General features: G+C 29.9%; 1 protein-coding gene and 1 non-coding gene across 2 annotated transcripts; both read right to left on the bottom strand.

Moving 5' to 3' along the window:
- Positions 1–4,877: 4,877 nt before the first annotated feature.
- On the bottom strand, positions 4,878–7,995 carry LOC117931890 (probable carboxylesterase 8). Its single transcript, XM_034852965.1, has 3 exons — positions 7,951–7,995; positions 6,152–6,245; positions 4,878–6,033 (listed from the first exon to the last, which is right to left on the bottom strand). Exons 1-3 carry the CDS (start codon positions 7,993–7,995, stop codon positions 4,994–4,996), a joined length of 1,179 nt encoding a protein of 392 aa, XP_034708856.1. The 3' UTR covers positions 4,878–4,993.
- A 7,883-nt stretch (positions 7,996–15,878) lies between these two features.
- TRNAK-UUU lies at positions 15,879–15,951 on the bottom strand. The gene has a single exon. It is a non-coding gene; the product is annotated as a tRNA-Lys (tRNA).
- Positions 15,952–23,327: the final 7,376 nt, after the last annotated feature.

Here is a 23,327-nt window from a genome sequence, read left to right as displayed (position 1 = left end):
ATATAATATATTTTTAAAGAATGAAAAAAAATTGAAGTTTATTATCTAAATGATTTATTTGTATTTTTATAGCTTGTTATAGTCTTAACTTGTCGACAACATATATCTAGGTTTATGTGAGATTGGGAGATGGATCCTCGTCTTCAACCTTATATTATCCGATCTGGATTTTATGGTGTATGTCGTATTGGACACATTACACTAGATTGGGGACTAATCACTAATCTAGTTGAGATATGGCGTCCTGAGACACATACATTTCACCTACTTATTGGAGATATGACCATTACTTTATAGGATGTTGATATCATATTAGGACTTCGTATTCATGAGCATCCCATCACTGACACATGTGACATAGATTGGTCACTGCTATGTTATGAACTTTTAGGTGTGACTCTCCTTACATATGAGATTAAAAGGTCAACGATATCAACACGATGGCTATGTCACCAATTCTCTCATCCACTGATTGATTCAGATAATGCCATATTAGAGCGGTATGCATGAGCTTTCATATTAGCACCACTAGGCTCAACACTATTTACAAACAAGAAGGGTACCCACATCGATATGTGTTATCTCCCACTGCTTAGAGACTTAACTCAAATATCTATTTATAGTTGGGGTAGTGCAGTATTAGCACATCTATATAGGGAGTTGTGTCGAGAGAGTTTGGATGGTGCCACTGATATTGCTGGATGTGTCCCACTATTACAAGTATAATTAATTATTCACATTAGATTAAAATTTCTAGTTGCTTCAAGTTTATAATTTAAGTCAAATTTGAATGTTACATTTTATTTAGTTGTGGTCTTGGGAGAGACTCCACGTGGGTCGACCCGATTTTGGTCAACCACCAGCCCTTCCAGTAGCTCAGCAGTTAGATCATGATGTAGCCAATGATTTACCAGCTGAGGGTCCTATTGGGGTACACCATGGATTATTGGATAAGGACCATGGATTATACGATAAGACATTGTTAGACGAGGGTTTACCAATTGATCCGTTGGGATGTAGGTGGAAAATACCTTTATCATGGGCTTAGAACCCATCACGTGTGTTGACATTTTATCGAGACCAATAAGATGTAATGTGATATTATTAATCATATAAACATTAACATTATTAATGTCAAATGTTGATTTTAACAAGTTTTATGGGAACCTTACATGAGAGACTTAGTTACCCATCTTCCAGCCATATCTCTAGCAGACTAGGAGATTTGGCGGATGATTTCACCTCTTATCTACTTTGACATTGTCGAGTGGTATCAACCAGAGCGAGTATTGCCACAGTTTGGCCTCCAATAAGGGATACCTCCATCTTGTTCCATAGAACATGACCTTTATTTTGTGGATAGGCGAGGATGACATAAGTACATTCCATGCACAATATATTACCTTATGGGTTAGTAGTGTAGAGCGTATTGAGACGGAACCACCTATGGAGGGTGCTATGCAGTTTCATGATCCATATATGGAGTGGTATTGATGTATTACATGACATTTGATCACACCCTCTCTCTATAGAGATCAGATGCGGTATCATAATATAGCAACAACTATTCAGTTGTTGGTAAGATTTTTTAATTTAGAAATGGTTTATTAAATTATAATTAATAAAAAATCATATTTGTCTGTTTTACGTTTTTTTTTTAGATCACTGGGATGGTTGAGATTGCTAGTCGATCTGCTGGGCTTACTTTAGGTGCATTAGGTGACATTCATCGGATTGCTATTGATATTTTGCATGTTATTGGAGATGAGCATCGCATATATTCAGTTCGTCAGTCACCTACATCATTAGACCCATCCATGAGACCACCTGTGTCAGCCATTAGATTTAGGATGCAGCCTATTCGAGGTCAATGGAGAGGTGGTAGGCGAGTTGGTTTACAACCTCAACGATCTATGCATTCACCCGAGACCATGTTAGCACCATCCACATCATCTACCCCATTTGCACCTGAGACTTCCACACTTACCCCTACCATCACATTCACCCAAACCTTCTCCCTCAGAGCATGTCGTATTAGATACCACCATACCATCATTTGTATTTCTTCCCATAGAGGCCATTATACCTAATGTCACTACACCAGAGACTACTTCACTATCTACTAATCTACCATCACCAATACCTTCTCTTGAGGATACCACTATACCACATGTCACCTCGCTATCATCACTTATATCTTCTCTCCTTAAGCACACTATATCAGATGTTATTGCACCAGCTAGCACTACACTAGATGTCATTCTTCCATCTCCTATATCACCTCTCCTAGATGCTACCATATTAGATATCACTGTACCTGAGATCGCCCCACCATCTACCACTTTACCATCACCTACACATCTTCCCATAGAGACTATCATGCATCATACCCTTACACATGTTACACAATTAGATGTATGCCCACCTAGGCGACGTCATGGTCCATGTAGATGTCGAGTCTTGCCTCCATCAACTCCATCTCAACCTATACATACTGAGACATGATAGATTGCACAGATTCAACAAAGATGTCTTTGTATCGTAGGCGTTCGCTGAGAAAGAGGAAGGCTCCATCATGTGGCACTCATTGATGACTGTTTTTTAGTTGTTGTTTTATTTTCATTTGTATTATATTGTTTACTTTTTTATTAAGAACAAATTATTATAAATTTAAATGAAAATATGATAAATTTTAAACTTAAATTGACCTTATATATATATGATATTATATACCACTTACATATAGCAATCCGACAATCAAAACCTCCAACCAAAATAATTCTTAAACTAATTATATTTATAACTAATTAGTTACATACAATAGCTACACTATATTGATATAGAAAAAAATTATAATGCATTCAAAAAAATTTACAATCTAAACCTCCAACCAAAATAATTTTTAAACTAATACTACTTACTAACTTGAACATTCACATGATTTGAAATTTAAACTTAAAAAGTTGGTTTTAAGTTTAAATTTAAAGTTATGATCACCAACTACTGTTTTGATTATTTTTTTTTAAAATTCAAAAACCATGATTACCGATTACGGTTTTATGATGTGAATACCCACATGAATAAGACATGTCACTTTGAAAATTATTTTGAGAGTAAAATTAATTTATGAATTTGTTGTTTTAAAGAAATCATTTTTGGCCAAAACTCTTGTTAGTACCTGATAAGGAACATTTTTCTTATTCTCAATGAATTTACAAAAATATTCCAAAAACATTTTCATATATTTATCAAAACAATTAAACTAAATAGTGAATTGATTGGAAAAACAAAGATATTTTCTTTCTAGAATTCTATATTTTAAGAAGTGGAAGAACAAATTCTATTAGGTTACATGGTATTTTAAGTTTAAAATTTCAAGCCTTTCCATTTCATTTTGATCCCATTTTGAAAGGAAAAAAATGGGAAAAAAAAAATATTTTTGTTGTATTTAAGTCATTTTCCAATCGTATAATATGACTTCACTTAAATCAACGAAGAAATAGTTTTTTTTTTTTTATAAAGATAATTGCACATCTATTTTTTTTCTTGTAAAATAGAAAAGAGATCCCCAATTTGTACAAAATTTTAATTTAAAACTTCTTGAACATCGTTGTATACTTATTTAATTAATTTTTTTCCTCATAAAATAGAAGATAAAATCAAGGATGATAATGTGACAAATTCATGACGGGTTGCACCCATCCCAACTTTGCCTTATTAATTGAAAAAAACTCTCATCCCTATCTCGTTAAAAAAATTAAATAGGCGGGGTGAGGATGCAAATTTCCCATACCCGTCCCACCTTGTTTCATTTAACTTTTTATGAAGTTTTTTTTTAATTATTTAAAAAAATTAATTACATTAAAATCAATATTTTATAAATAATTAAAATATTATAATTTTTTTTATAACTTATTGTTTTATTATTATTATTGATTTTATAACTTATATTAAAAATAGGTAAATTAAAATTAATTTTATTTATAATTAGGGGTAAGACAAGACAATACCTGAATCCACCCCGAACCTGTCTCAAGTTTTAAAAATGATCACAAATTTAAGAGTATGAAAAGTACCCGAAAAAACTTGACTTATTGTCATCCCTAAGAGAGATCCTCTATTTATTGAAAATTTTAACTTAAAAGCTTGTTAAAGCTTATGATATGCTTATTTTCTTCTCTTTCTCATAAAAGGATCCTCTATTTTTTAGAATTTTTTTTAATAAATAGATAATTCTCTCTAACACTTAGATTATGTTTGGCTAAAAAAAAAAAAATACTAAGAATGCAAATAAAAGGTAAGGAAAAAAAATACCGAAAAGATGAAGCTAAATATTTTAATGTGTAATTTAATTTTCTCTCCATTAATTATTCCATCGATTATCAAATAAGAGAAAATTTTTTAAAAAATTTTCTTATTTATTTATTTTGGTTATGTTTTTCTTATTTATTTATTTATTTATTTATTTCTTTAGGTTATGTTGGGTTTATAAAAGATTTAAGAAATAAAATAAAAAAAAAACGTAAAAGAAAATAAAAAATAGATTTATTAGAGACATGAAGATTCGCAAGAATATTATGAGGGCTTTGGTTAGGTTGCCAAGTCGGGATCGAAAGCTCCTGTACACCCACCAACTCCAAAACGTTAGAAGTGCTTAAAGGTATGTAGTGAGGCAGTGGGTAGATTTTCAAATTAATCAAAAACAAACTTTTTTGGCCAAGTGTTTTTTCGAGATCCATCCAAATTTATGTAAGATGGACCCATATCATTTTTCAACCATGTGGACCACACCGGCAACTGTGCTCCTCTCCCCTTCAAAGTATAGGTGTGTTTGTTTCCCAAGAAAATGATGTTTTTTTCTCTATTGGTGATATAACTTCGTGAAAATGCCATTTTAATATGTTGTATTAAAATAGAGATAAACAAATAATTAATACACTCCATGACCCTTCTGTCTCAAAATTTGTTTGATATAAAATGAAAATCCAATTTATTAATGCTTTGGGTCAAAATTATGGAGCGTGGAGTCAATGAAATCCTTGACATCATTATCCATGGCTTCAGCGTGTGAGGGATCATAGCACTCTATGCCATGGTGGCCGCCATCTTTGAATTTCGCCACCACGTGCACCCCACGCGCCTCCATCATCTCCACAACCCTTCTCTGTCTGTCAACCAGTGGATCTCCACCGTACCCTATCACCAGACACTTCTGTAGCCGTCCGATCTTCTCCTGGTAGGACCCTCCCGCCAGTGGATTACTGTACTCATGATCACGATCAGCGCCGTCGGGCAATGCAAGTGCCCATAGCAGATCGGTCGCCGGCAACGGCAAGATCCGATCGTCCGCCAGTCTCAGTTCCGATTCGGTCCTCTCCACCCCACCGAAGTAGGGCTGATTCAGTACCAGCCCTTGGATCTTCATCGCCCCAAGATCAGCATCAAGTGCACGTACACCTGCGTGGAACACCATGTTTGCTCCTGCACTGCCCCCCATCAAAAAGCACTTGGAAAAATCAGCGTACTCTCTCAACCACGGCTCACCGCCGTCAATCTCCGCAGCCGCCTGGCTCCGGACCCACATGATGGCTTCGGCGGCGTCTTCGTAGGCCGCCGGGAGACGGTGCTCCGGCGCGAGACGGTACTCGAGGGACAGGACCAGAGCTGGAAGCTTAGCCGCCATGGAGTTGCAAGTTTCATGGAAAGGCAGAGTAGAGACGCTGGCGACAACGAACCCACCTCCATGAAAGTACAAGATGACGGGAAGCTTGGTGTTTGGAGGAAGAAGACGAGGCCGGAAGAGGCGAAGAAAGGTGTTATTGGCGGGGTTGAGAGGCACATCTTTGGAAAAAGCCACGGCGGAGTCGGAGGCGGCGGGTTCATCAGTAGCAGCTACGGAGAGATGTGAGCTACGGCGAGTGAGAGAGCCATCTGGGTTAGGGACGAGGCCGATGTACTTATAAGCGTCCATGGAGGATGGTGGTGGCGCAGAGTCTGGCTGTTTGAGCGGTGAGAGTTTGTTTTGAAGAAGATATACAAAGAAGGAGTCTGGCTGGGTAGCCGTATAGGATATTAATGGAGCTATGGTTGGTGTATAATTTATATAAGGAGAATGGCTGTTTGAGTGGTGAGAGTTTGTTTTGATGAAGATATACAAAGAAGGAGTCTGGCTGGGTAGCCGTATAGGATATTAATGGAGTTATGGTTGGTGTATAATTTATATAAGGAGAGGAGGTGAGCAAATTCTAGTTTTGGGATCGATCGATGGATCGACCGAGAGCAAAGTTTTTATCAGAATTCTTTAGGTCGAATACTTGACCAATTTTGGCGGCTATACAATTAAAATCAATAATCTTCCTACGCAAGTAATGATTTTGTTGCATGTTTTCAAATCTTAACTGCACTTTTTTTAAAAAGTACAAAAAAATCTTCAACATGGGTTGTTTTGTCGGTCAACAAATATAGTTTCTAATGGCTTGCAACTTAAAGGAAAATTATTGGAGTTTTGACTTAAAATAGGATATTTAAAAAAAGAAAAAATCAAAAAGTAAATTGACTTTCAAAATAATGTCCAATTTAGTGTGTCTGTACCACGTAGAAGTCTAGGTCATGAAATCGTAGTCACTAATTATGGTTTTGAATTTTTTTTTAAATAAGTCAAAACCATAGTTACTAACTACGATTTTGAATAATTTTCAGTTCCTTTCTCTTTTCGTTTAGGTTTCTTACCTTTAGATTTTTGCCTTCTTATTTGTCTTTTCCATTGTCTCTCATTGCATTTGGTTGTCTTTAGTTCATCATTGGCTGAAATTCAATATTTTCCAAATTTTCATCTTGTTCTATCATTGGTCAAGTAAGATTTATGAGTTTTTTTAGTTTACGTAAATTTTAATTTTTTTATTTTTGTAAATCTATTTGGCTTTCACATATTTTAGTTTGTTGTTGAAGATGTGTTGGTTTATGATTTTATTTTCATCTTGAGTTTGGTAGAGATGTGTTTGGTTTTTTATTTTATTTTTATTGTGAGTTTGGCAGAGAAAAAAAGTTTTTTTTTTTTTTTTAAAAAAGAAAACTGATATGGAATAGAGGGCCACCATGGATTTTTTTTGTTAAAGATACATAAAATGGAGAAGACCACTGTTAAGAACTCCAAAATTGTAGGGGACCACAATTAAGAACTCCAAAAATGTAAAGGACTACCGTTAAGAACTCCAAATATGTAGGGGACCACAGTTAAAAACTCAAAAAATGAAGGAGACCACTCTTAAGAACTCTAAAAATTAAGGGGATGAGCATTGATTTTTGTTATAGGAACAGAAAAAATTAGAGTCCATGAGAATGGTGGTGGCGCAGAGTCTGCCATGGCTGTTTGAGTGGTAAGAGTTTGTTTGGAAGAGGATATACAAAGGAGTCTGGTTGGGTAGCTGTATAGGATATTCATAGAGCTACAAGGAGAGGAGTGAGCAACTTTTAGTTTTGGGATCGATGGATCAACCGAGAGTTAAGTTTTCATCACAATTCTTTAGGTTGAATACTTGACTAGTTTCGGCGGCTATTCGATTAAAATCAATAATCTTCCTGCGCACGTAATGATTTTGTTGCATGTTTTCAAATCTTAACTGCACTTTTTTGAATAAGTACAAAAGAATCTTCAACATGGGCTGTTTTGACAGTCAACAAATATAGTTTCTAATGGCTTGCAACTTAAAGGAAAATTATCGGAGTTTTGACTTAAAATCAGATATTTAAAAAAAGAAAAAATCAAAAAGTAAATTGACTTTCAAAATAATGTCCAATTTAGTGTGTCTGTGCCACGTAGGAGTCTAGGTCATGAAATCGTAGTCACTAATTATGGTTTTGAATTTTTTTTTAAATAAGTCAAAACCATAGTTATTAACTACGATTTTGAATAATTTTCAATTCCTTTCTCTTTTCGTTTAGGTTTCTTACCTTTAGATTTTTGCCTTCTGATTTGTCTTTTCCATTGTCTCCCATTGCATTTGGTCGTCTTTAGTTCATCCTTGGCTGAAATTCAATATTTTCCAAATTTTCATCTTGTTCTATCATTGGTCAAGTAAGATTTATGAGTTTTTTTAGTTTACTTAAATTTTATTTTTTTTTTCTTTTTGTAAATCTATTTGGCTTTCACATATTTTAGTTTGTTGTTGTAGATGTGTTTGGTTTATGATTTTATTTTCATCTTTAGCTTGGTAGAGATGTGTTTGGTTTATTTATTTTATTTTTATTGTAAGTTTGGCAGAGAAAAAAAAGTTTTGTTTTGGAAAAGAAAACTGATATGGAATAGAGGGCCACCATGAATTATTTTTGTTAAAGATACCAAAAATGGAGGGGACCACTGTTAAGAACTCCAAAAATGTAGGGGACCACAATTAAAAATTCCAAAAATTTAAAGGACTACCGTTAAGAACTCCAAATATGTAGGGGACCATAGTTAAAAACACAAAAAATGAAAAGGACCACTCTTAAGAACTCAAAAAATGAAAGAGATGAGGGTTGATTTTTGTTACAGGAACAGAAAAAATCAAAGTCCATGGAGAATGGTGGTGGTGCAGAGTCTGCCATGGCTATTTGAGTGGTAAGAGTTTGTTTTGAAGATGATGTACAAAGGAGTCTGGTTGGGTAGTTGTATAGGATATTAATGGAGCTACAAGGAAAGGAGTGAGCAACTTCTAGTTCTAGGATCGATGGATCGACCGAGAGTTTAGTTTTTATCACAATTCTTTAGGTTGAATACTTGACCAGTTTTGGGGGTTATTCGATTAAAATCAATAATCTTCCTGCGCAAGTAATGATTTTGTTGCATGTTTTCAAATCTTAACTACACTTTTTTGAATAAGTACAAAAGAATCTTCAACATGGGTTGTTCTGCCAGTCAACAAATATAGTTTCTAATGCCTTGCCACTAAAAGGAAAATTATCAGAGTTTTGACTTAAAATAGGATATTAAAAAAAGAAAAAAATCAAAAAGTAAATTGACTTTCAAAATAATGTCAAATTTAGTGTTTTTATGCCACGTAGGAGTCTAGGTCATGAAATCGTAGTCACTAATTATGGTTTTAATTTTTTTTTTAAATAAGTCAAAACCATAGTTACTAACTACGATTTTGAATATTTTTAAGTTCCTTTCTCTTTTCGTTTAGGTTTCTTACCTTTAGATTTTTGCCTTCTTATTTGTCTTTTCCATTGTCTCCCACTCCAATTGGTTGTCTTTAGTTCATCCTTGGCTGAAATTCAATAGTTTTCAACTTTTCACCTTGTTCTATCATTGGTCAAGTAAGATTTATGAGTTTTTTTAGTTTACGTAAATTTTAATTTTTTTTTTATTTTTTATAAATCTATTTGGCTTTCACATATTTTAGTTCGTTGTTGTAGATGTGTTTGGTTTCTGATTTTATTTTCATCCTTAGCTTGGTAGAGATGTGTTTGGTTTTTAATTTTATTTTTATTGTGAATCTGGCAGAGAATTTTGGAAAAGAAAACTGATACAAAATAGAGGGCCACAATTGGATTTTTTTTGTTAAAGATTCCAAACATGGAGGGGACCACTGTTAAGAACTTCAAACATGTAGGGAACCGCAATTAAGAACTCCAAAAATGTAAAGGACTACAGTTAAAAACTCCAAATATGTAGGGGACCACAGTTAAAAACTCAAAAAATGAAGGGGACCACTCTTAAGAACTCCCAAAATGAAGGGGATGAGGGTTGCCTTTTGTTATAGGAACATAAAAAATCAGAGTCCATGGAGGATGGTGGTGGCGTAGAGTCTGCCATGGCTATTTGAGTTGTAAGAGTTTGTTTTGAAGATGATATACAAAGGAGTCTGGTTGGGTAGCTGTATAGGATATAAATGGAGCTACAAGGAGAGGAGTGAGTAACTTCTAGTTCTAGGATTGATGGATCGACCGAGAGTTAAGTTTTTATCACAATTCTTTAGGTTGAATACTTGACCAGTTTTGGTGGCTCTTCGATTAAAATCAATAATCTTCTTGCGCAAGTAATGATTTTGTTGCATGTTTTCAAATCTTAACTGCATTTTTTTGAATAAGTACAAAAAAATCTTCCATATGGGTTGTTCTGACAGTCACCAAATATAGTTTCTAATGCCTTGCAACTTAAAGGAAAATTATCGGAGTTTTGACTTAAAATAGGATATTTTAAAAAAGAAAAAAATCAAAAAGTAAATTGACTTTCAAAATAATGTCAAATTTAGTGTTTCTGTGCCACATAGGATCATGAAATCGTAGTTTCTAATCATGGTTTTGAATTTTTTTTTAAATAAGTCAAAACCATAGTTACTAACTACGATTTTGAACAATTTTTAGTTCATTTCTCTTTTCATTTAGGTTTCTTACCTTTAGATTTTTGCCTTCTTATTTGTCTTTTCCATTGTCTCCCATTGCATTTGGTTGTCTTTAGTTCATCCTTGGCTGAAATTCAATATTTTTCAAATTTTCACCTTGTTCTATCATTGGTCAAGTAAGATTTATGTGTTTTTTTAGTTTACGTAAATTTTAATTTTTTTTATTTTTGTAAATCTATTTGGCTTTCACATATTTTAGTTTGTTGTTTTAGATGTGTTTGGTTTCTGATTTTATTTTCATCTTGAGCTTGGTAGAGATGTGTTTGGCAGAGAAATAAAAGTTTTGTTTTGGAAAAGAAAATTGATAAGGAATAGAGGGCTACCTTGGATTTTTTTTTGTTAAAGATACCAAAAATGGAGGGGACCACTGTTAAGAACTCCAAAAATGTAGGGGACCACAATTAAAAACTCCAAAAATGAAAATGACTACCTTTAAGAACTCTAAATATGTAGAGGACCACAATTAAAAACTCAAAAAATGAAGGGGACCACTCTTAAGAACTCCCAAAATGAAGGGGATGAGGGGTTGCTTTTTGTTATAGGAACATAAAAAATCAGAGTCCATGGAGGATGGTGGTGGCGCAGAGTCTGCCATGGCTATTTGAGTTGTAAGAGTTTGTTTTGAAGAGGATATACAAAGGAGTCTGGTTGGGTAGCTGTATAGGATATAAATTGACCTACAAGGAGAGGAGTGAACAACTTCTAGTTCTAGGATCGATGGATCGACTGAGAGTTATGTTTTTATCACAATTTTTTAGGTTCAATACTTGACCAGTTTTGGTGGCTCTTCGATTAAAATCAATAATCTGCCTGCGCAAGTAATGATTTTGTTGCATGTTTTCAAATCTTAACTGCACTTTTTTTAATAAGTACAAAAAAATCATCAACATGGGTTGTTCTGACAGTCAACAAATATAGTTTCTAATGCCTTGCAACTTAAAGAAAAATTATCTGAGTTTTGACTTAAAATAGGATATTTTAAAAAAGAAAAAAAATCAAAAAGTAAATTGACTTTCAAAATAATGTCAAATTTAGTGTTTCTGTGCCACGTAGGATCTTGAAATCGTAGTTACTAATTATGGTTTTGAATTTTTTTTAAATAAGTCAAAACCATAGTTATTAACTACGATTTTGAATAATTTTCAGTTCATTTCTCTTTTCATTTAGGTTTCTTACCTTTAGATTTTTGCCTTCTTATTTGTCTTTTCCATTGTCTACCATTGCATTTGGTTGTCTTTAGTTCATCCTTGGCTGAAATTCAATAATTTTCAAATTTTCATCTTGTTCTATCATTGGCCAAGTAAGATTTATGTGTTTTTTTAGTTTACGTAAATTTTAATTTTTTTATTTTTGTAAATCTATTTGGCTTTCACATATTTTAGTTTGTTGTTTTAGATGTGTTTGGTTTCTGATTTTATTTTCATCTTGAGCTTGGTAGAGATGTGTTTGGCAGAGAAATAAAAGTTTTGTTTTGGAAAAGAAAATTGATAAGGAATAGAGGGCCACCTTAGATTTTTTTTTGTTAAAGATACCAAAAATGGAGGGGACCACTGTTAAGAACTCCAAAAATGTAGGGGACCACAATTAAAAACTCCAAAAATGAAAATGACTACCTTTAAGAACTCCAAATATGTAGGGGACCACAGTTAAAAACTCAAAAAATGAAGGGGACCACTCTTAAGAACTCCCAAAATGAAGGGAATGAGGGTTGTTTTTTGTTATAGGAACATAAAAAATCAGAGTCCATGGAGGATGGTGGTAGCGCAACGTCTGCCATGACTATTTGAGTTGTAAGAGTTTGTTTTGAAGAGGATGTACAAAGGAGTCTGGTTGGGTAGCTATATAGGATATAAATTGAGCTACAAGGAGAGGAGTGAGTAACTTCTAGTTCTAGGATCGATGGATCGACCGAGAGTTAAGTTTTTATCACAATTCTTTAGGTTGAATACTTGACCAGTTTTGGTGGCTCTTCAATGAAAATCAATAATCTTCCTGCGCAAATAATGATTTTGTTGCATATTTTCAAATCTTAACAACACTTTTTTGAATAAGTACAAAAAAATCATCAACATGGGTTGTTCTGACAGTCAACAAATATAGTTTCTAATGCCTTGCAACTTCAAGGAAAATTATTGGAGTTTTGACTTAAAACAGGATATTTAAAAAAAGAAAAAAATCAAAAAGTAAATTGACTTTCAAAATAATGTCAAATTTAGTGTTTCTGTGCCACGTAGGATCATGAAATCGTAGTCACTAATTATGGTTTTGAATTTTTTTTTAAATAAGTCAAAACCATAGTTATTAACTACGATTTTGAATCATTTTCAGTTCATTTCTCTTTTCGTTTAGGTTTCTTACCTTTAGATTTTTGCCATCTTATTTGTCTTTTCCATTGTCTCTCATTGCATTTGGTTGTCTTTAGTTCATCCTTGGATGAAATTCAATAATTTTCAAATTTTAATCTTGTTCTATCATTGGTCAAGTAAGATTTATGAGTTTTTTTAGTTTACGTAAATTTTAATTATTTTTATTTTTGTAAATCTATTTGGCTTTCACATATTTTAGTTTGTTGTTTTAGATGTGTTTGGTTTCTAATTTTATTTTCATCTTGAGCTTGGTAGAGATGTGTTTGGCAGAGAAATAAAAGTTTTGTTTTGGAAAAGAAAATTGATAAGGAATAGAGGGCTACCTTGGATTTTTTTTTGTTAAAGATACCAAAAATGGAGGAGACCACTGTTAAGAACTCCAAAAATGTAGGGGACCACAATTAAAAACTCCAAAAATGAAAATGACTACCTTTAAGAACTCCAAATATGTAGGGGACCACAATTAAAAACTCTAAAAATGAAGGGAACACTCTTAAGAACTCTAAAAATGAAGGGAATGAGGGTTTATTTTTGTTATAGGAATATAAAAAATCAAAGTCCATGGAGGATGGTGGTGGCGCAGAGTCTGCCATGGCTATTTGAGTTGTAAGAGTTTGTTTTGAAGAGGATATACAAAGGAGTCTAGTTGGGTAGCTGTATAGGATATAAATTGACCTACAAGGAGAGGAGTGAGCAACTTCTAGTTCTAGGATCGATGGATCGACCGAGAGGTGAGTTTTTATCACAATTCTTTAGGTTGAATACTTGACCAGTTTTAGCGGCTCTTCGACTAAAATCAATAATCTTCTTGCGCAAGTAATGATTTTGTTGCATGTTTCCAAATCTTAACTATGATTACCAATTACGGTTTTATGATGTGAATACCCACATGAATAAGACATCACTTTGAAAATTATTTTTTGAGAATAAAATTAATTTATGAATTTGTTGTTTTAAAGAAATCGTTTTTTGCCCAAAACTCTCGTTAGTACCCAATAAGGAACATTTTTCTTATTCTCAATGAATTTACAAAAATATTCCAAAAACATTTTCATCTATTTATCAAAACAATTAAACTAAATAGTGAATTGATTGGATAAACAAAAGTATTTTCTTTCTAGAATTCTATATTTTAAGAAGTGAAAAAACAAATTCTATTAGGTTGGTATTTTAAGTTTAAAATTTTAAACCTTTCCATTCCATTTTGATCCCATTTTGAAAGGAAAAAAATGGAAAAAAAAAATATTTTTGTTGTATTTAGGTCATTTTCCAATCATATAATATGACTTCACTTAAATCAACAAAGAAATAGTTTTTTTTTAAAGATAATTGCACATCTATTTTCTTCTCTTTTTTTTCTTGTAAAATAGAAAGGAGATCCCCAATTTGTACAAAATTTTAACTTAAAACTTGTTGAACATCGTTGTATACTTATTTAATTAATTTTTTTCCCCTCATAAAATAGAAGAAAAAATCAAGGATGATAATGTGGCATATTCAAGACGGGTTGCACCCATCCCAACCCTGTCTTGTTTATTGAAAATAATTTTCATCCCTATCCCATTAAAAAAATTAAACAGGCGTGGTGGGGATGCAAATTTCCCATACCCGCCCCACCTTGCCTCATTTAACTTTTTATGAAGTTTTTTTAAATTATTTAAAAAAAATTAATTACATTAAAATCAATATTTTTTATAAATAATTTAAATATTATAATTTTTTATAACTTATTGTTTTATTATTATTATTGATTTTATAACTTATATTAAAAATAGGTAAATTAAAATTAATTTTATCTATAATTAGGGGTAAGACAAGACAATGCCTAAACCCCCCTCCCGAACCTGTCCCAAGTTTTAAAAAAGATCACAAATTTAAGAGTATGAAAAGTGCCCGAAAAAACTTTACTTATTGTCATCCCTAAGAGAGATCCTCTACTTATAGAAAATGTTAACTTAAAAGCTTGTTAAAGCTCATGATATGCTTATTTTCTTCTCTTTCTCATAAAAGGATCCCCTATTTTTGAGAGCAAAAAAAAAATTGAATAAATAGATAATTCTCTCTAACAGTTAGATTATGTTTGGCTAAAAAAAATAAATACTAAGAATGCAAATAAAAGGTGAGGAAAAAAATACAGAAAAGATGGAGCTAAGTATTTTAATGTGTAATTTAATTTTCTCTCCATTAATTATTCCATCAATAATCAAATAAGAGAAATTTTTTTAAAAAAATTCTTATTTATTTATTATTTATTTCTTTTGGTTATGTTTTTCTTATTTATTTATTTTGGTTATATTGGGTTTATAAAAGATTTAAGAAATAAAATAAAAATAAAACGTAAAAGAAATGAAAAAATTAAAAGAAAATAAAAGATAGATTTATTAGAGACATGAAGATTCACAAGAATATTATGAGGGCTTGTCTCTTGAAGATACTATTTCCCTGCTTTTCCATACCAAACTTACTCTTTACTCTAAAATCTTCTCATTGTTTAACATTATAACATCAGGACTTTTGTTCAAAGCTAATCACACTCTAAAGACTCACTCCTTTCTTCCCACTGTCTGCACTCCATACTTCTGTACTCTCTGTTTAGCTCATTTCTTTCCATCCACCCTGAATCTTCTCCACACCAATCTCATATTCTCAACCTCTATAGTCTATATATATATATATATATATTCCATTTTCCACATTTCTTGATTTTCTCAATCAATATAGTCTCACAAAAAAAAAAAAAAAAAAAATCCACCAATTTGCTAATTTTTGTTTTGGTGGAAATTGTAAGACGATTTCCAATTATTATTATTTTTTTGAAAATAGGCAATTTCTACTTAATTTCTTGTTTTTAGGAAATCATTTTTTTCAAGAGACAATTTCAAATTTGCTTAATTTTTTTTTTTTTTGGAAATTGTCTTTTTAACAAACGATTTCTGAGTGGTTAATTATATATATATATATAATGAATAAGGGGAGGCCTATCGATGACCGAACCACTCTTATACTACTCCTTACCTCACACCCCTTCACACTTAAAGGGCGAAGTTGCTAAAGCGAGTCTAAAGGCCGAAGAGTGTGATCTTTGAACACTACTACGCATCCTTATGAAGACTATAGTGTAAGGTAGGTTTGGGTATAGCAGGACTTGAACCTGCGACCATTAGGTTAAAAGCCCAATGCTCTACCAACTGAGCTATACACCCCAAAAAAGATGTAGTAGTAAATAAGGATTGGTGCAGAAAATAAAAGAGGACGACCTCTCTTCTTCTCATCATATTAGCCAATCTGGTACATCAATACATGTTCCTATGCCCATTCCAATCTTGTATAACTTTGCTAACTCCCCATTCTCAACTCGTATCTTGTTCGTTCTGGAAACACATCTTCCTATTCTTTTTTTTCCCTAATCTAATTTAACGGAAGAAATAGAAGTTTTAGAAGGAATACCAAAACCTAGTTCACTTGCTGAGTCTTTTTGCATCCATGGCAGAATGGTTAAAGCGCCCAACCTATACTAACCTAATAAAGGGGCAAATTCGTAGGTTTGATTCCTGTTGGATGCAAAGACGATTTCCAACTTGATAAAGAAAACAAATATCATTTCCTTCTACCTAACAAAAACTATTGTAGATTTGAAATTATTTTTTCTATTACGGTAATTTAAGAATTATTTTTTAAAATTACTGTACTCTTATAAAAAATCTTAAGGAAATGAGTGAGCAAATTCTAGTTTTGGGATCGATGGATTGATCGAGAGCAGAGTTTTTATCAAAATTCTTTAGGTTGAATACTTGACCAGTTTTGGCGGCTATTCGATTGAAATCAATAATCTTGTCGTGCAAGTAATGATTTTGTTGCATATTATCAAATCTTAACTGCATTCTTTTGAATAAGTACAAAAAGAATCTTCCATATGGGCGGTTTTTGACAATCAACAAATATAGTGTATAATGGCTTGCAACTTAAGGAAAATTCTAAGGTACCTCCTTCGGTACCGTACTGAAAAGTTTTTAAGCCATTGGATGTCCAAGATTACATCTTGGCCATCCATTTTAAATTTGAAAAAAAAAAATCCACTTAATCGGTTAAAGGAAGAAAGAAGAACCGGTTGTGGCCTTCCACTCTCTTCTTTAATTTCATCTTCCTCCATTCTCAACAATTTTGGGTTTAAATAAAATAAATATGAGATAAATATTGATATAAAATTAGAATTGAAAAAAAATAAAATGAAATTGATATAAAATTTGAAAACATATTTATTAACAAAAAAAAAATCATCATGTATCATAAATACATTATTTCATTTTTAACAAATTATTAATCATTTTAAATTCGACATAAAAATGAATATGATAATATTTTAATATGAAATGAATATTTATATTAAAATTCAGCATTTTGATGATCATATGTAAAGATTAGGTAATTAGATTGCCTTAATATTTTTCACTCTCCAAATTTTACATTATTTGAATTTAAGGTTTTTAAATTAAAATTACAATAAAATAAATTACTAATAATCTTTTGAGTTACTAATGATAATATTTTTGAAAATAAATTTGTAATTTCAAAAAATAAAAAAATAAAAATTGATATGAAAATTTTGATAAAGGTACCAAACATGTATTTATCACATTTTTCATACCATTCTTATCTTTTTTGTATCCTAAATTATTTATATTTATAAATTTCAGATTTAACTTGAAATGACAATAAAATAGTTTAATAATATTTTTTGAGTTATTATTGATAGAATTGTTAAAAAAATAAGAATGAAAAAAAATTTAAAATGGAAATGATGTAAATTATCTTTAAAAAAATTAAAAAATTAAAAAACTAAAAAATTGGGAAGAATACAAAGAATGCAAGGAAAAGTATGAAGAATATAAGAAATCCTAACATTTTTTGTATCATTCTTCATTATAATATTGTCTATTGATAGTAATTAACCTTAGTGATACTAATTAAGCTTAGAAATGATGGAAATTGTTTTAAAAAAAAATTAAAATACTAAATAATTGTAAAGGGTATGCGAGCAAAATTTAACAACTTTTTGAATTTTTAAAAATTTTTTGCCACTTAGAAATACAAATAATATTGTATATTAATACTAATCAAGCTTAGAAATGATGAAAATTATTCTCAAATTATAGAAGGTACGAAGAATTCCCTCACATTCTTTATACCGTTCATCACATTTTCTTTATTCTCGAAAATTTTACAATTTTTTTTAAAAAAATTTCCACATGGAGGAAATTTTACAATTTTTCAAATTTCCACTTAAAAATACAATAATATTGTTTATTGATAATAATTAAGCTTAGAAATGATGAAAATTATCCTTTAAAAAATTAAAAATTAAAAAAATTAAAAAATTGGAGAGTACAAAGAATGTGAGAAAAGGTACAAAGAATGTGAGGAATCTTCATATTCCTCATATACTTCTTCACATTATTCGTACCTTTAAAATTTTACGATTTTTCAATTTTTTCAAAAAAAAAAATTCTACTTGAAAATACAATAATATTGTTTATTTATATTAATTAAGTTCAGAAATTATGAAAATTATTCTTTAAAAAAAATTAAAACACTAAGTAATTATAAAATGTACAAAGAATGTAAGGTTACGAAGAATATGAGTAAGAATATGAAGAATGTGAGAAAATCCTTACATTCTTCATACTCTTCCTCACATTCTTCATACCTTGAAAATTTGACAAATTTTCATTTTTTTTTTAAATTTTGTTTTCACTTTGAAATATAATAATATTGTTTATTGATACTAATTAAGGTTAGAAATGGTGGAAATTATACTTCAAAAAAAAAAAATGCTAAAAAAATTGAGAAAGTACAAAGAATGTGAGGAAGGGTATGGAAAATGGAAATTCCTCACATTCTTTGTACCCTTTAAATTTTATAATTTTTTGAATTTTTGAATTTTTTTTCCAACTTGATGGAATTTTTCATTATTTTCTAGTAAAAGCAAGTAAAAATTATTTTTTATAGTCAAATTGAAATTTTATAATAAATTCTTTTGATAGAATAAGTGCGAATAATTTTCTTGAAAATAAAAATTGAATACTACTAAAATTGAATAACTCCTTTATTGGAAATAAATTGACTCTTTTGTAAATAAATAAATTGAAATCATTAATTTGAAATTGTTTTTAATAAACTTTTTTGAAATTTCTTGAAAAAATAATTTTTGAAATATTTTTTTAACCAATTCAATAAATTAATTTACATAATTCTCATATCATTTTTGTATATATTGATTTATGTCCTTAATCTCGGTACATATGATTACTTAATTAATTGTCACCGTTCCTTCAATTCATTTAGTAGAGATCCTAGATATACAAACTTTGAGGGATACGACGGTTCATCGTTATACTTTCCTGATAAGTAACCTGATCTCGATAAGTAAATTCAAACTCGGTTTTCGCAAACATGTCTTTTCTAAATAGGGAGTCACACATGGTTTTTTTTTTTTTTTTCCTTATTTTGTTTTCCCTTGAAAAAAATAAAGACCAAAATAAATTACGATTCTAAGTCTTTTTTAAAAATCAATTTTTTTTACCAATAAAAAGTAAGTCTCGTCGTTTGAGTGAGAACACACGTGAAAAATGTGAATCCATAACATGATTATTGAAATTTTATAATTTTAAGAATTTTTTCACTTGGAAATTCAATAATATGGTTTATTATACTAATTAAGCTTTGAAATGATGAAAATTATCCTAAAAAAAAACATTAAAAAATCTTTTTCCAATTTTAAGATTTTTTTTCTTAAAAATATAATAATATTGGTTATCCATACTAATTACCCAATTGATGAAAAATATCCTTCAAAAAATTTAAAAAAATGATACACTACAAAACTAGAGAGAGCTCAAATTATGCTTAGAATTAATTGAAATTATGCAATTTCTTTTTTAGCTTCAATTAGCCATTGTATTGTTTTTCCTAGTTTCAATATTTCATCCAATCTTGTCCAGAAAAAAAAAATTACAATAAAAAATTAATAATATAATTTTCAATTACTAATTAACAATAAATACTTGTTTTAATTTATTTAAAAAAAATTATGACTCCAAATAGTTATAATATTCTTTAAAAAGGCTACTTACACTCACATTTTTCCTACCTTCTAATTTTTTTAATTTTAAAATTTTGTTTGTTACTTCTAAGAGCATCAATATTGCTTACACATACCAATCATATGATGGAAGTTAGGCACAAAAAAATTGAAATTAAAAACATAGAAAAATTTCCTAGCATTTTTGTACTATTCCCACATTTTGGTACTCTCCAAAATTCTCAAATTTTTTATTTAAAGAATTTTTTTTCCACTTCCAAAAAATGCTTTCAATATTTAATCCCATCTTCTCCACACACAAAAAAAAAAAAAAAAAAAAAAAAAAACCGATTAATAAAAAAAAATATTACAATTTTTAATTAATAATTGTATTATTACTTGTAATTTATTTATTTTTATGGAGAAGATTGGATTAAATATTGAAGACATATTTTGGAAGTGGAAAAAAATTCTTAAAATAAAAAAAAAAATGAGAATTTTGGAGACTAACAAGAATGTGAGAATGGTACAAAATTGTGAGGAAAATTTTCCGTATTTTTAATATAGAACTTTTTTTGTGCCTAACTTCCATCTAAAGATGATTAGTATGCCTAACCAATATTGATGCGATTAGAAGTGGCAAAAATTAATTAATTAATTAAAAAATAGAAAAATTAGAGGATACAAAAAATGTGAGTGTAATTAGTCTTTTTAAACAATATTATAACTATTTGGAATTGATTTCTTTTTAAATAAATAAAAATAAATATTGAAATAAGTATTTATTGTTAATTAGTAATTGAAAATTGTATTATTAATTTTTTATTTTAAATTTGATTTGATTTTATTATTATTTTTTGGGGGGAAAAGATTGGATGAAATATTGAAAGTATGAAAACAATGCAATGGCTAATTGAAGTGGAAAAAAAAATTGCTTGATTTCAATTAATTCTAAGTGTAAATTGAGCCCTTTCCAATTTTTAGTGTATCAATTTTTAAATTTTTTGGAGAATATTTTTCATCATTTCTAAGCTTAATTAGTATAAATAAACAATATTATTACATTTTCAAGCAAAAAAAAGTCTCAAAATTGGAAAAAGATTTTTTAATGTTTTAATTTTTAATTTTTTTAAGGATAATTTTCATCATTTGTAACCAAATTTCAAAGTGAAAAAGATTCTTAAAATTATAAATTTCAATCCTCATATTCTTAGTATATTCTAGAATTACTTAGTGTTTAAAGTTTTTAATTTTTTTAAGGATAATTTTCATCATTTTTAAGCTTAATTAACATGGATAAACAATATTATTGCATTTCTAAATGAAAAAATATATATTAAAATTAGAACAAAAAAATGTAAAAATTTAAGGGTACGAAGAATGTGGAAGATAATAAAAATAATGTGAGGAGGGTACAACTTTTATAATTTTTTGAATTTTAAGAATTTTTTTTTCCACTTGGAAATACAATAATATTGTTTATTGATATTAATTATGCTTAGAAATGATGGAAATTATTCTAAGAAAAATTAAAAATTAAAACACTAAAAAAATTTGAGAAGGTTCTCACATTCTCTATACTTTCCTCATATTCTTCGTGCTCTTTCCAATTCTGTTTTAATTTTTTTAGGATAAGTTACATCATTTTTAAGCTTAATTAATATCAATAAACAATATTATTGTATTTCTAAGTGAAACAAAAATTTTAAAAAATTCAAAAAAAATTGTAAAATTCCGAAGGTACGAAAAATGTGAGGATTTCTCACATTCTTTGTACCATTTCTAATTTTTTAATGTTTAAATTTTTAATTTTTTTTAAAAAATAATTTTCATCATTTCTAAGCTTAATTAGTATCAATAAACAATATTATTGTATTTTTAAGTGGAAAAAAACTTTGAAAATTTGTAAAATTTAGAGAGTACAATCCTTATATTCTTTGTACCATCTCCAATTTTTTAGTGTTTTAATTTTCAATTTTTTTAAGGATAATTTATATCATCTCTAAGCTTAATTAATATCAATAAACAATATTATTGTATTTCTAAGTGGAAAAAAAATTAGAAAAAATGTAAAATTTTAATAGTACAAGAAATGTGAGGAAGGGTATGAAAAATGCGAAGATTTTTCATATTCTTCGTACCCTTTGTTACATTCTTTGTACCCTCTCAAAATTTTTAGTGTTTAAATTTTAAATTTTTTTAAAGATAATTTCCATCATTTTTTAACTTAATTAGTACCAATAAATAATATTATTGTATTTCTAAGTGGAAAAAAAAATTCAAAAAATTGTAAACTTTTGAGGGTATAAAGAATGTGAGGATTAATTAGTAAATCATTTTCTATACATTTATTAACATTGAATATTTCTTGACTGACTTCTTCCTATGCCCAAGGTTGTCTATCTTAATTTGATGGTCAATCTTTGCCATCAAATTAAAAACATGTTTCAGTAGAATTGTCTAATATCACTTTAAGTTGAATAAAAGAACAAAAATGAATTCATGAATGATTTATCTTTTCTAATAATATGTTTCGAGGTTCTTTAGATAATTGAGATCTTATTTTAGGTTATATTTGAGGTAAGAACATAGTATTATACCTATTTTATTACACTATAGAGTTCAAATTGAAGTAAGTGTTGAGATTTAATTGAGCGTTTTTATAATTTATAGATTTCACAAGATGGGTAAGGAAAAAAGTAATCAAATCATGAAAAATGTGACTAAGATATAAAAAAGTTATTGAAGTATAAAAAATAGAAATAAAAAATCAATCATGATTTTAGAAGTACTTGCTTAGGTAATTGAAATAATTGAGATACGAAAACACATCATGCATGTATTTATTAATTTACTTGCTCGTGATATTATCATAAGTTTGATTCCATTAATTTTAGCATTTTATGCTACATATTTTTGTGTACATGATTTCACATCATATAATAGAGTATGGTATCATATGGTTATATGGGCCCTGGTCCGTCCATGGGCCTAGGTGGCAAGGCCCAGCAAGTTGCCACCTTTTCCTGCTATGCCACAAGGAACAAGCTCATCTACATTCCATGTGTTAGGAAGTGTCCCAAATTCCTAATTAGTATAGATTCCTTTTTGTAAAGAATATTATATAGAATATTTCTAGATTGATATATTATTGTAATATTAGACTTCCTTATAGAATAAGGAAGGTTGTTGGAAATATCTCTATAAATATTCTAGGTCATGAGGGGAAAAAGTTATGAGATGGAGATGGGCCTGTAGAGACTATACAAGGTGGATAGAGATGTGAGGAAGAACGGGAGGTACCCGGTGGAGCGAGATGGCTCGTAGTAAGGTATGGATACAAGGAGTGGGGAAACATGGGATGTTTCGGGAACCCAATAGTTGTATCTGGTTCTGTCCTCTGTAATATTCTCTATTGTATAGTGGAATCATTATCTCTCATCCGTGGACGTAGGCATGGTTGGCCGAACCACGTTAAAACCTCGTGTACCGTATGTGTGA

The sequence above is a fragment of the Vitis riparia genome, chromosome 15, assembly GCF_004353265.1.
Source record: "Vitis riparia cultivar Riparia Gloire de Montpellier isolate 1030 chromosome 15, EGFV_Vit.rip_1.0, whole genome shotgun sequence".
Classification (NCBI taxonomy): domain Eukaryota; kingdom Viridiplantae; phylum Streptophyta; class Magnoliopsida; order Vitales; family Vitaceae; genus Vitis; species Vitis riparia.
Note: the sequence above shows the minus strand (reverse complement) of the source record. Positions and strands in the feature narration are given on the sequence as shown.